Source organism: Bidens hawaiensis, unplaced genomic scaffold (genome assembly GCF_021521415.1).
Source record: "Bidens hawaiensis isolate Kalapana, Puna unplaced genomic scaffold, B.hawaiensis_p1.1 tig00028833_1, whole genome shotgun sequence".
NCBI classification, from domain to species: Eukaryota; Viridiplantae; Streptophyta; class Magnoliopsida; order Asterales; family Asteraceae; genus Bidens; species Bidens hawaiensis.
Window position 1 is genome coordinate 195,009 of NW_027494743.1, and position 13,123 is coordinate 208,131.

Consider the following 13,123-nt stretch of genomic DNA (forward strand, 5'->3'; position numbering starts at 1 on the left):
TATTGTCTTGCTCTTGATCACCAACAAGGGAGGGGGTTAGGTTTTTTTTTAGCCGAAGGGGGGGGGGGGGTTAAGTCGGGGGGTGGGGTTATGTTCTTTTAGCCGAATGGAGAGGGGGCTAAGTCAGGGGTGGGGTTATGTTTTGTTTAGCCGAATGGGAGAGTTAGTTTTATATGGGTTTTTGGTTGAAAGCATACGAAAATAAATATAAAATAGTCATTATATAAATTATTTTTTATTAAATCCCATAAATTTTTCATTTTTGTATTTATGGAAGGAAAAATATGCAATTGAGTTTATAAGTCAAGGAAACATACATAATTTAAAAGGTTAGAGAAATAAAAATATGCAATTACCTTTAATATAATGCAAAATGTAAGTTAGGGTTAAGATAATAATGTTAACGAGGGTCAAGTTATTCTATAAAGAGAAGCAAAAATGAGAAGAATTTATAGCCATACAAAAAAAAACCCTTAAAAAATAAAAAAAAAAATCATTACTCAAAATTTAATAAAAAAACAAAAAAAGTAAAAACACAAAAATGTTTCCACCGTCTTTCTCTTTCTAAAAAATACAAAATGGTGAGTGAAAAATGTCATTGTGTCTTTTTGTTTATCATTATGTTTTGTGTTTATTTTCGTAATTGATTTTGTCTTATTTCATTGACATTGTGTCTTTTTTACTTTATATTGTGTTATATTACTCAACATTTGGTTATATTTTGCGATCTAATTGTCTTTTTTTAGTTATAATTGTGTCTTTTGATCATTTTCGTCATTGTGTCTTTTCATCAATTTTTTGAACGCGAATGACGGGTGAAACATTTTAGTTTTAAAATTTTTTCGTTCTTTATTCATATTTTAAGTTATAATTTTTTTATTTTTATTTTTAAAGGAGTATTTTCGTGTCATAAATCTTTTACACAATTTTCATTTTTATCTCATTGGTTTGTTTGTTTAATAAATTTTCTTTTCGTTGATCGTTAAAAAAAAAGAAAAATCGTTAAAAAAAAAGAAAAAGAAAAAAACTTTAACATCTGTATAGTAAGAATTAGAAAACATTGGTGAGAATATTGACCAATTCTGAAGCCAAACCCTAAAGAGAAGCATATGAAGCGTAGTGCCATTGGCCTATAAATATTATCCTTTCAACCCCTTGATTTCCATCACACATTCACAAAAACGTCTCTCTCTCTCTCTCTCTCTCTCTCTCTCTCTCTCTCTCTCTTCATCCAAACCCTAACCAACGGCCCAATAATTTGACCCACTCCGTCAACTACAATCAATCATACATACATACATGGGTGGCGTTGCCGTTCTTCATCCTCAAGATTGCCTCACCAATAATCCATTCCTCACGCCGGTCAAATACAGACGAAACCCTAAACCTAAATCAAATCCCACCACCAGATCCGACGGCCGGAAGCGACGCCCGAACAAACCCACGTCGGCGATGGTCTCAGATCCGCCTGCAAAGACCCCCCTTGTCATGGGCCAGGTCAAAATCTTGAAACGCGGCGAACCGTTGGATGAATCGTTGATGGGTTCTAACAACACCAACGCCAAGGCCGTTGATCGCAAGGTTACGCCGGCCAAGAAGAGATCTGAAAAGGATAAAAGAAACCCTAAAGTTGAAAAAATGAAAATTGACGATTTTGCCCTTTCGTCAACCAACCCGTTAGGACCCGACCCGGATATGGTTCCGAAGCAGATGAATAAGAATTTAGCCGACTTTTTCTTCGCCGGCTCGGCTTTCGTCGACTCGCCGCCGCCGTCGTCTCTGCCGTTACCGGGCTTTTTTACCAAGAGTTACGCCGTGAAGGAAGACCGGAGCTCCGATCTCCGGCGGATACTGGGTTTAAGTTTTTAATAGTTTCAAGTAATATTAATGATAATAATAATAATAATAATTTGGGGTTTTAATGCTTGCTTTGAATTTGTGATTTCCCTAATTATTTTTCAGTGGGGAAATATGAATTTCGAAGTAAGGTTTGGCTGGTTTTTAATTTATATTAGTATTATAGGTGTTGGTGTAGTAGGTCAGGTTTGTTATTATTAAAGTTTAATTGTGGTGGACAAAGGTTAGGGGTGGTGACTGGTGTGTGTAATGTAATCCAGTTGGTGTGTGTTTGTGTTTTGGTATTTTATATATTACAGTATGTAACTAAAGCATAGGATTTAGTGTTTGAGATTAAGGTATATAGTATACTAGGCTATAACCCATGTACTGGGGGGCTGAGTATTAAATATTATAAAATTAAAATAATTTATAATACATAAACATCAATTATATTTAGCATTTCATTTACGATACATATCAATTTCACTTGAGTAGACATATAGATATTTTAATCAAATTTCACTTTAGTAGATATGCAAGTTTTATATACTTTCAAACACTTGTTCAATACCTGAAAAGTAGTAACCAATAATTTCATGATGCAAATACAATATACAAAGCATAATAGTGTCACATAATATACCATGAAATTTGAAATCTAAAAACAAATGAAACTACAAAGTTATCAAGATTTGAGATTCATCATTCATGTAGCTAACAGTTGATCAAATCATATGGATAACCTCACAAGCTAAAAAAACAGCTTGAAAATTTGTAAATCTCAAATTATCATAACTTGCGTTTACGTTTTAATCTTAGGGGGTTTAATGTAATACTTTTAAAAAGTTAAAATTGCAAAGTTTGAGCCTAAAATCAACATTTAGATAATTTTTTAAATATGCATCAGAAGAACACTGTGCAACTTCTTTATAATATTATTAACTTTAATGTTCATGATGGAAATAAAAAAAAATATGATTTGTTAATATCATACTATATGAACACATACGATAATCCAATAATATAAGTCTCTCAATGAAAGATCTCTAAAGCATATCATGTCCTATTTGGAGGAGAGAGAGAATGTAGGAGGAGGAGAGATTGAGGGAGGTGCATTGGATTTCGGATAGGGTCTTTGAAGAAAAAGAGAGGAGAGAATGAGGGTTTGAGTGAGGTTAGTGGGTGAGTAGGAGAGAGAAATGATTTGTGTTTCAAACCTCTCCATTTCATTGGAGATGTCCTAACTACCAATGTCAGTCAATATGGCAAACAAAACTATCATTACATTCTAACATTACCAAATCCAACCATTGACTAATGTGCTACATTCAGTTAAGTCACATAACCCAAAAGTTGTTATTCTCAGCATCAAAGTGTATAATATAGGATACAACACCATTGGCAACGCCACCTCCACTTGCTGCCCAAAAACCACCATTATGTGTATAAAATACCTTGTTGCTAACATTGAGTGCATATGTATGGATATAAAATTTCAAATCATCACAAAAACATAATTAGAAAAGTATAAAGAAAATACATGAATCAATATTAGAATGCTCATAAAAGAAAAGACTAAAATAAAATATTAAATAACATCAAATCAAAATTAAAATTTCAACATTCCAATTTTTGTTAAAGCTTGTTTTGACCCAACCAAAGTAAATATTTAAAACAATCCTTTTTACACGACCAACTTATGCTTTTAAAAACAACCCTATTTGACCGGAAAAAACACTAATGCGACCCTTAGTCACAAATCAATTGTAATACCTTGCCAAGCGATCACACCATTCCAAATCATCGGATATAACAATAGATCTCAGACCATAGTTGTTACAATAGCATAGGCGATGATAAATGTTTAAAAAAAAAGTAAACAAAGGACTTTTTTAGTGAAATAAATTAAAACTCACTGGGTGCAATTTGCTAATTTAACTGCATTTGGTGAAAAATATGTAGTAAGAGCACAGGCAACCAATCCGCACCATATAGCCTTTCTCCGGTCAAGGTCAAGAAGTCACCTGCATAAACATAAACAGTATGAGCCATGAGGTGAAGACATATCATCCAAATATCCAATTTTTTTAGTTTTGTAAATAAGATTAAGTACAAAATATGAAAAACAATTGAGTACACTTTTGGTAACCTGTTTAATTTATTTCTCCTAATTTAAACATAACAAATAAAATAAAATCTGAAATATTTCTATCAAGAAAATAATATCGATTTCACATCACTTATTGGTATAATTCACAAAGCACACAGCAGTATGACACACGTGTTGTTGGCTACAATAAAGATGGTGACATCAACAAAAGGGAGATTCATGTTACCTGTTATCCTGTGCACGATATCAGTTTTCAAGGTGCAAATAGACAAGGACAGAAGATGAGTAAGATGGTGTGAGTGTCTATTAGAAACAACTTCATATATTTCCTTCTTTTTCACATTGCAACAACAATTTCAGCTCTAAGGACTGCAACTCTTCACATAACCATTGAAAAACTGTGATCACAACTTCAACAACTGGATTCGAGCCTGTAACAAATAGATAGATGGTTAAAGAACTTTCTACAAATTTCCAAAATGATCACAAAATAAATTAGGTAAAAAGAAGTTATATATGCCTCCACAAAGAAGTGGTGGTTTAGGCATTTCTTCCCTTTTTCTTCTTAGAAAGTGCCACTGTCATCCAAAACAAAACACACACCACCTCGCTAGTGGTGGCATGAAAAATCCTTATCATTGTAGTCAACGCAAATCTACAAATTGGGAAATATAACATTTATAAAATGCAATGACATAAAAAAAATTATTCCAAGATTACTGATTACCGTGTTTATTCGATTATCACCGTGGACCGAAAAAGGAGCTTACGTTTGGAACTTAATGGAGTCAACATCTCCATGTCGATCTGTTACCTTTTATTTTATAAAACCTTGATGCTTAAGAGCACATTTTCTACCCTGTGAACCACCCCACGGTCCCTATATTATGCGTCTTTCCTGCAAATAAACAAAAAAAAAGTAGCTTTATAGTTTATAAATAAAAAATGGGTATTCAAATATTCTATCTATAAAAACAGAATTGAAGATTAGAAAACTAAAACTCTACAATCTCAGTTTGGATGGTTGACTGACTTTGAACAATATCGGCCACCCGAGAGAATCCTATCAATTCTCATATCATCATTATCGTAGCAATAAGAGTAGAATGATACATACAAACTGCAATTGTTCTCGCCATTCGAGTTCTCTTCTAAAATAGTAAGCATAAACCAAGGTAAATTTAAAGACAACGGACGGGGTACCCAACATGAAAAGATAGGATCTCTTTGATTCACTACTCATAGAAGAAGTCTTTTACCCATAGTAACACCAAAATAAAGCTTTTATATACATTTACATTTGTATTTCTCAGTTGCTTTTCAACAGAAAATTGATCCAGCACAAACATATACACAAGTATTCAAAAATGTAGATCCAAATTTAAAAAGGTAAATCATTCAGATATAAAGTTTATATTAATTAATAGAAACATAGATATTACATCAACATAGCAGGTAGGCGGGCAACAAGCTGCGCCGCCACCCCTTTCTGAATTGCAAACCCTAACCTGCTAAAGACATACCCTGCCCTTTGGAGTCGACACATTGCTATGCACAACCCGTTGGACCATGGTTAGGAAACGGATAGCTTCCGGTGCCAAGGAGCCAAAGGTATCAAAAGCCGGAGAGACAAAAACATGTTGGCCACCCGAGAGAATCCTTTACCGAATCCACCTAGGTTTCGCTTCACACACCCATTATGAATTCAGTTTCAAAAGTATTGAAATTACCGTTCTTTATGGCTGGCTACAGAAAGAAACATCTAAGTTCATGAAATTGAGTCTCCCAACTAAATCACGAGCTGATTGTGGGATGGGATGATGCGGAGAACAAACCATAAATTAAATTCACATAGAAATAAGAGGGAGGATGGAGATGACGTAATAATGATTATGGAGTTATGAATCATGAGACTGATGAGGAAGAAGTAACCGCACAACTCCTATCCTCTAAAATTAACGTCAAGATACTGGATGGAGAGGCCTGCCAGGTGTCAACATAACAGGAAGTGAAAATAAAATGGCAGGATGATGTGTGAATGACATGTGTTAAAGAAACCCTATTTTATTATAATAGTAGATTGCAATCTGAATGAAATGAGTTCTTTAATTTCATCAAGACTAAGTGTAGCGGAGAAGCGTTGATCAATATTTGAGGCGGATGCAGGTCGCAACACGGAGAGGCGTTGAAAAACATTCATTCTTGTACCTTGATGCGTCTCTTTTTTTTTAATAACAAGAAGATTTAATTGAATTAAATTAGTGATTAAGATTTTATTGAATTAAAAAGGCTATTTAAAAGAGTGAAAGGCTCAGCTGCTCTGCTCACCACCACTCCTTGTTGCCGTCTTATATCCGCCAATAGCTTCCAACTCTTACACCATATATTTACCAAATTGAAAGGGAACTAGGTTACGCTAAAAGTTAACTTCTTTGCATAGAAGGTGTCGTACCCGCATTGGAGGTGTTGACAAGCATAGGATCACCTGCTCCGCATCTGCAATTCTGGTCCCATATTGGCTCGTTGGTTGGGTCAACTACTCTAACACTCGTATCATTTCTTATACACGTTTTGGCTTATTTGACGAGCTTGTAACAACGATGGAGTTGAAAACAAGTATGATTCAATCGCAAGGTCGAAGACTTGAGGACATCAAGACAAATACTTTTCTATTTCTATGGGTAAAGAACAGAGCAAAAATAGTGACTTTGGAGTGATAAACTGATAATCGTGATGTAATTTTAAAAATTTCAAAAGGTCGCATTTTCTTTTATGTCTGAATAAATTGAATTTGATTCATATTATTGATGTCCATTGGGTGTGATGATCGATATATGAACTAGGGGTGTTCTTCTGGTTTCGGGTTCTTCGGGTTTCAAAGTTTTAAATCTTAACCTGAAACCCAACCCAAATCTTTCATGAGTTAATTGGGTTTCGAGTATCCTAGAAAACAAAACAAACAAAAAATAGAAAACTTCGATGCTAAAATTAAAACAACATATTCTTCTTTGCTCGTAATGCAAATAATCAGATAATAAAGCAACACATCTTGATAAAACAATTCAAAAGAAAAAACTAAGTAACTAACTCGAACCATAATCTTCTTCAATCGGACGTGATTTGGTTGTTCGATTACGGTTGCTATTAGTAATAAACGGAAAACATAAATTAACTATAAAAAATGGATCCATAATAGTTGGAATGACAACCATCGATTAGGGTCAGCAACTGATAATTTTAGTGGCTAAGACTAAAGCCTATTATAGCTAAAAATATATTTAATTTCAAAACAAAAAGTTTATTCGGGTTTTTCAGGTTGACCCGAAACTTATATATCAAACCCGAAAACCAACACAAATTACTTCGATTCGGGTTCGGGTTTTTCGGTTGGGGTTAGTTTGGTTTGGGTACGGGTTTTTTCGAGTTGGGTTTCGGGTAGAAGTGAAAAACGTAATATGAACTTTGGGATTGATAGCATATGTTTTTATTTAAAAATGTGTTGTGGTGGATGAGGAAGCAGCTAAGAAATGATATTTGAGTTGAACGAAAGAAGACACCAACATGGACCAAATCAAAGTGTTTAAGGTATCTTTGTTTATTGTGTTCCAGACGGATGTTACCTTGCAACACTACTTTATCTTTTTCTTTTTATTCTTTTTAATTTTTCTTTTTCTTTATTAGCTACCGACAGCTTAACCAAAGTTGGTAATATGTTGTCATCAAACACTCTTGGTGGAATTGATTTTTTTAGGTAAAGGTTTCTTTAACTATAATTTCATAAATCAAAATCACAATCATAATGGATTACCTAAGAACATATCATATATATTTTCACTATAATAAACACACGAACATTAAATTGCTATTGTAAAATAACTATGAATTTTACATTAACATTATCGATCAAGGGTGTAACCTGTTTATCGGTTAATTTTATCTTCAGAGGAATATTTGCTTCAACTGATAAGGGGAATGTCTTAAGAGGATATCCATCAGTTGATTTTAGCCATGAGATCTTTCACTTGTTCTTAAATCGATCAGCACATTAGCCTACCTATTGACTAGAGGAGAGTCTTAAGGAGATAATGAACAAATCAGCATAATATGTTTTTGCAGGAGAGGTTTTCCATAATGATTTTACTTAATTGTGTTTATATAGCTTGCATGGTTTGGAATTATTTTGGCTCATCCTAACCCGTAAACAAAAGTAACTTTATCTTTTCATCCCATTTTAACCTTCTTGAAGAATTGTTTTATCCATCCTGACCCATTTCACTTTTAAAACTACCCATATTGACCCAAACAAACTCTATCGGCTTGTTTTGCCAGAGAAAAATCATTGTGGTCACTACCAGGTTTAGCAAGACGACATATGTTCGCTAGTGAGATGTTATAACGAAGATCTCTATCAAATTAAAGAACTGACAGGGAACATAAAGTTTTAATGAAAACCAAAAAGACCCATCTGAAGTAAAATCAACTCAAAACCATACCATGTTATTGTGTCTTCTACTCTAAACCTATTACATAAGTTTTGCACCCTAGAGTTGAGTTTAAAACAGATTGTATATCATCAAGCAATATCTAGATAGCATGCTTGAGATTTTCTTCAACGAGCTCAATACATCGATACAAAACAAACTCAACAGGGTTAAGACCACATAATGTGCCAAAAGCCGGTTGACTCTTATCTTCCTGGTTTTCAGCTTTAACGCCATAGACCAAAGCTCTTAAAGGTTCAAGCCATTCCTTGTACACCTTCTGCAACTTGTTCTTTGACAACACCTGACTGTAGTTTGTATTACCTGTGTGTTATTGTAAACAAAAACAATTTTCATATAATTTATAGAAGAATTAGAGATACAAATAAATTAATTACCACAACAATAATGATAACACTGAATGTTCAAAGAATCATATTAAGTCAACATTCAGTACCCATTTTAAACAACAGATTTTAAACCATGAACAAATGCAGGTACCTGATGACTCAGTAATCAATATAAATCTATAGAGATTGAGTGCAGACAATACCTGCAGAAAATGAGCAGGTGTCATTTACAAATAAACAGTAACTATGAGTGGCTAAATGGGTGGTTGGGTTGTTACCGCATCGGTGAATTCAGGAAGAATAGGGGGTCCTCCGTGTGGTGGTTTTAAAACAAATTCCACAAAGTCGAGAACTTTATCAGTCCAGAATGGTGATGAATTATTATTTTCTGCTTTTGAAGATTCATTTTGTTTTGGAGGCTTTTGGGGATATTCCTTGTGCATTTCTTCCTTCACACAATCTAAAAGAATTGCGATCTGTCCAACACTTGCACATTTTAAAACTACTGCCAAAGGAACTTAACAGTTAAAACATGCTCATAAATCATGGCTTACCATTGATGATAACTCACTGTTTCTTGTTAAAGCCATTAAAATCTCAAATCTTGAAGTAGATGGAAGATCTGCAAGCACCTGATATCCTCCAAGGGTAAAAGAGTCAAAGATCACAATCCATAATCCAAATTTAAAAGAAAGTATATAGTTTCTGAAATAAGCCATATGTGACAAATGACATCCCGCAATCAGCTTAGCGTTTTTTTAAAGGAAGGTGAACATTGGAATAATTATAGATAAAACTTAAGAAAAATAATAATAGTAACATAAAAAGTAAAAAAAAAAGTACTACATTTACACAGAATAAGATGAAGTTCCTTACCATCTTGAAAGTAGCAAAAGCTTTTTTCCGTAATAGTGGATTTGAAGCATATACAATCACCAGTTGAATCGCCTGAACAATTTGTTTAGACTTTTAGGCACTGACTAGTACAATATGTAGATACGGGTTATGTGCCAGTGGCAATGATGATCCATTTACTAATGAATGGGCCAATTCAGTTTACAAAATATCTTAGCCGGTCAAATGAAAAAAAGTATTTAGCCTAAAAGAAAACAAGTCAAACATGTCGATAATCATCCAAAGCGTAGTTTTAATGCATTGTACATTATCAATGAAAATTTAGGAGTGAGCATGGAACAGACATAAGTGACCTGAACTAACTGAATCCAACCCCCAACCGACGGTTTGGTTTTATCGTTTTTTTCAAAAACCAAATTCCCACTTTGGTTTCAGTCTTACATGTACCAAAAATCGAACCAGGCCATGAAAACCGAACCAAGAAGCAACTTTTATAACCAAAACGAACACGTAAAAACCAAAAAAAGCGACTTTTCTTATCGAATTTATGAATTAAAAGTTTTTAGTTTTAAGTGTTAAGTAATTTATTAAAACTAAAAAACATTGTAGCCCAAAAACTTTAGGACACAATTAATTATCAAAAGATTTAGACCCAAAGTTTCAACTCTAAATTCAAATTTTTGGGTTAAAAGGCTTCTCCCAAATGGCAAAACTGAAAAAACCAAACTAAACTCTTTGTGAAACCTACCGAAATCGGTTTTTAGTTCAGTTTAAGCCCAAAACCGACCCAAGCCGACACATGCACTCCCTAATTCAAATAATGTGATTCTTGAAATCATATTGACTATTTGACTATATATAAGAAGCTAAAAAAAGAACACAAGGTGTTCCTGGTCAAGAAGTACCAAAGTTACTGGTTTTGACCGGTTAACTAACCGACCCACCTGTGTATTTTCCCACCTTTGGATAAATGTAAAGAAGCAAGGGTACCTGTAAAGAAGCATAGAGACTAGGTATGTAAACTGAGTCCAAGGGTTCATCATGGTCCTTTGTAAGGTCAACACCTTCCATAATGCTAAACAAAAAGTCAATGGTATGTCTCTTTAGCTCCCATGGAAGTTTAGTGGATGCAAATATGTGCTTCAGCATGCCAACTGCTTCCCACCTTTTTGTTTGATTTTTAGAAAGTTCGTCTTTGACTGCTTCCAAATCTTGCTTTTTAGCATCACCAACTTCATTAGAAAGGTCTCCCCAAAGTACTGTTTACATATTTCGCAATCACAAACATCTTAATAATAACTACTAAATTAGAAAACAAGTGTTTTCAAAATGGGTAACTGCACATATAAGCACACAATTTTGGTGTAATTTCTAAGCCTGAAAAAACATCAAAGTTTCAAATTTTCGTTTTGACATTCAGGTGTCAAATCAGCGCCGTGCCGCCATGTCAGTACCACTTTATTAAGAAAAAAAAAACTCACATGGTCATAAGTTACCATCATGTGAGCAGCCATGTCATAAGTTACCAAATCACATCAACATTTTTCAAAGTTTGTTACCGTCCTTCAATCATAAACTTTAGAGCTTTTATAGTTTAGTTATCTAAATTAGAATTCTGGTCAAAGTTGTTTACCTAATTGTGTAATTAAGTGCAGTTGCAAACAAAACAAAACTGCAACACATAACCTGTAAGGGCTGCACCACATCTGACATATGAAAAACAACTCATACAATCATCTTCACCCCCTATACATTATTATATGCAACAAAAGGGGAACAAAAAAACAACAGTATGAGAAAATTCATTTGTATATCGATAATCATTGACCAAGTTATAGTCAAAACTGAATTCTTACCTTGAGAAAGAAGGTCAATAGCCGTGTCCACTTCATGTCCAGTTATTAGACCAAGATATGTTAACCCGCAATAGTGAAGAAAGTGTGACAATTGTAACATCATGGGAAAACATATTGAAGTTTGTGCTCCCACACTATTTGAGATAAGAGCCTGCAGTTATAAATAAGACAACATGAATGCCTAAATTGAAAAAATATCTGTTAATCAACTGATTTTAACTTAGGTATAGGGCTCTCACTGTGATCTGCAGGATGTATAAGCCAAATAAAGCAATGAGCTTCTTATCTTTCTGATCCTGTTGTATCAGTAAAGAGTAAGATTAAAAGGACTTAGCGGGACGTGAAACCTAAATAGTACAGTCCAGAGATATCTAGACAAGGTGTCACTGACTAGTTTTATGCAGATTGTGTTAAGCGAATGTGCAATTAAAACTGATTTATTGAGCAGATCTACAGAGGTTGCGACTGTTTCATCTGCTGGATTTGATAAAACCGTTTCTAGCACCTTAAGTACAACAGGAAGGGCTGCTTTGACTTGCTCAAATGGTCTTCTCTGGAGGACCTCAAAAACTGAGATTTTAAAAAATAAATAGAAAAACGCATTCACAAACATCGGCAAATGAAATTCAATCTAGTAATCAGTAAAACAATACCTTTTGCAAGAGCTCCTAAAAGAAGCGTAAAGTAGGAAGCATTATCAAATCCATCACTTGAAGAAGTCATTGCCTGTGCTTATAATATTAACATTTTAACAAAAAATAAAAAAACATTTCATCGCTTGGGCTGAACATACCTCACAGAGAATGGAAACCATGTCGCGTGGGCTGCAACTCTCAACAAAATGATGAATAATTCTCTCAGCATACTCAAAAGACCTTGCAGATGCAGAACCTAATTTGGCTACAGCCTTTGGGAGCTCAAATGCCAACGCATCAATAACCGCCTAACAGTATTCAATAAAACCCTGAATGAATGAATAAAACCCTAAATGAATGAATAATTGAGGTACCTGGTCAGGTGAAGGTGAAATCAAGTAGTGGTGTATCTGTGACAGAGCTTCAAAGGCGGAGTCCTCTGATTGAGGTTCATCGAGGAGTTGGACGAGTGATGATACGGATTCGTCGGATTGCTTGAAGTCGCCATTAGCGATTGACTGTTAAACAGACAGGCAAATAAATTGGATAGAGAGATGATGACTGACTGACTGACTGACTTACTTACTTGGGAGCATGAATCTAGGGCTTGCTGGAGACAAGTGTTGTTGAGTGACATGATGAGTGGGGTTTTACCGGGAACCAGATCGATCATTCGCTTCTAGATATTCATTCGCGATTCTCATTTGTATATCACACCAAATTTTAGTGATATCTACACACCAGTTTGAGTCCTCGTGTTATGAAGTTTATTTAGTTTGTTGTTTTTAATCACTTTGTTATTTTATATTTTATAATAATTTGTTTTATTTTTTACATAGCTTTGATTGATTTGATACATATGTATTAATTTGTTATGTTTATTATATTTTTTTGATGTTTGGGCTCTTTCAATTAAGACGCGTAGGTTTTTTAAACTTTTAACGAACAAACATAAACAAACACGAACATGTTCATTTTTTAAAACGAACAAACATAA

The 13,123-nt window shown here is 34.2% G+C and overlaps 2 protein-coding genes across 2 annotated transcripts; one reads left to right on the forward strand and one right to left on the reverse strand.

Moving 5' to 3' along the window:
* Positions 1–1,204: 1,204 nt before the first annotated feature.
* On the forward strand, positions 1,205–2,162 carry LOC143577850 (uncharacterized). Its single transcript, XM_077061574.1, has one exon. The coding sequence runs from the start codon at positions 1,300–1,302 to the stop codon at positions 1,867–1,869; it is 570 nt and encodes a 189-aa protein (XP_076917689.1). The 5' UTR covers positions 1,205–1,299; the 3' UTR covers positions 1,870–2,162.
* A 6,175-nt stretch (positions 2,163–8,337) lies between these two features.
* Positions 8,338–12,841, reverse strand: LOC143577851 (aberrant root formation protein 4-like). Its single transcript, XM_077061575.1, has 14 exons — positions 12,713–12,841; positions 12,501–12,644; positions 12,285–12,434; positions 12,145–12,217; positions 11,883–12,061; positions 11,731–11,787; positions 11,492–11,642; positions 11,322–11,381; positions 10,626–10,894; positions 9,657–9,728; positions 9,335–9,412; positions 9,059–9,256; positions 8,932–8,983; positions 8,338–8,754 (listed from the first exon to the last, which is right to left on the reverse strand). The coding sequence occupies exons 1-14, from the start codon at positions 12,797–12,799 to the stop codon at positions 8,534–8,536; spliced, it is 1,791 nt and encodes a 596-aa protein (XP_076917690.1). The 5' UTR covers positions 12,800–12,841; the 3' UTR covers positions 8,338–8,533.
* Between the last annotated feature and the right edge of the window lie 282 nt (positions 12,842–13,123).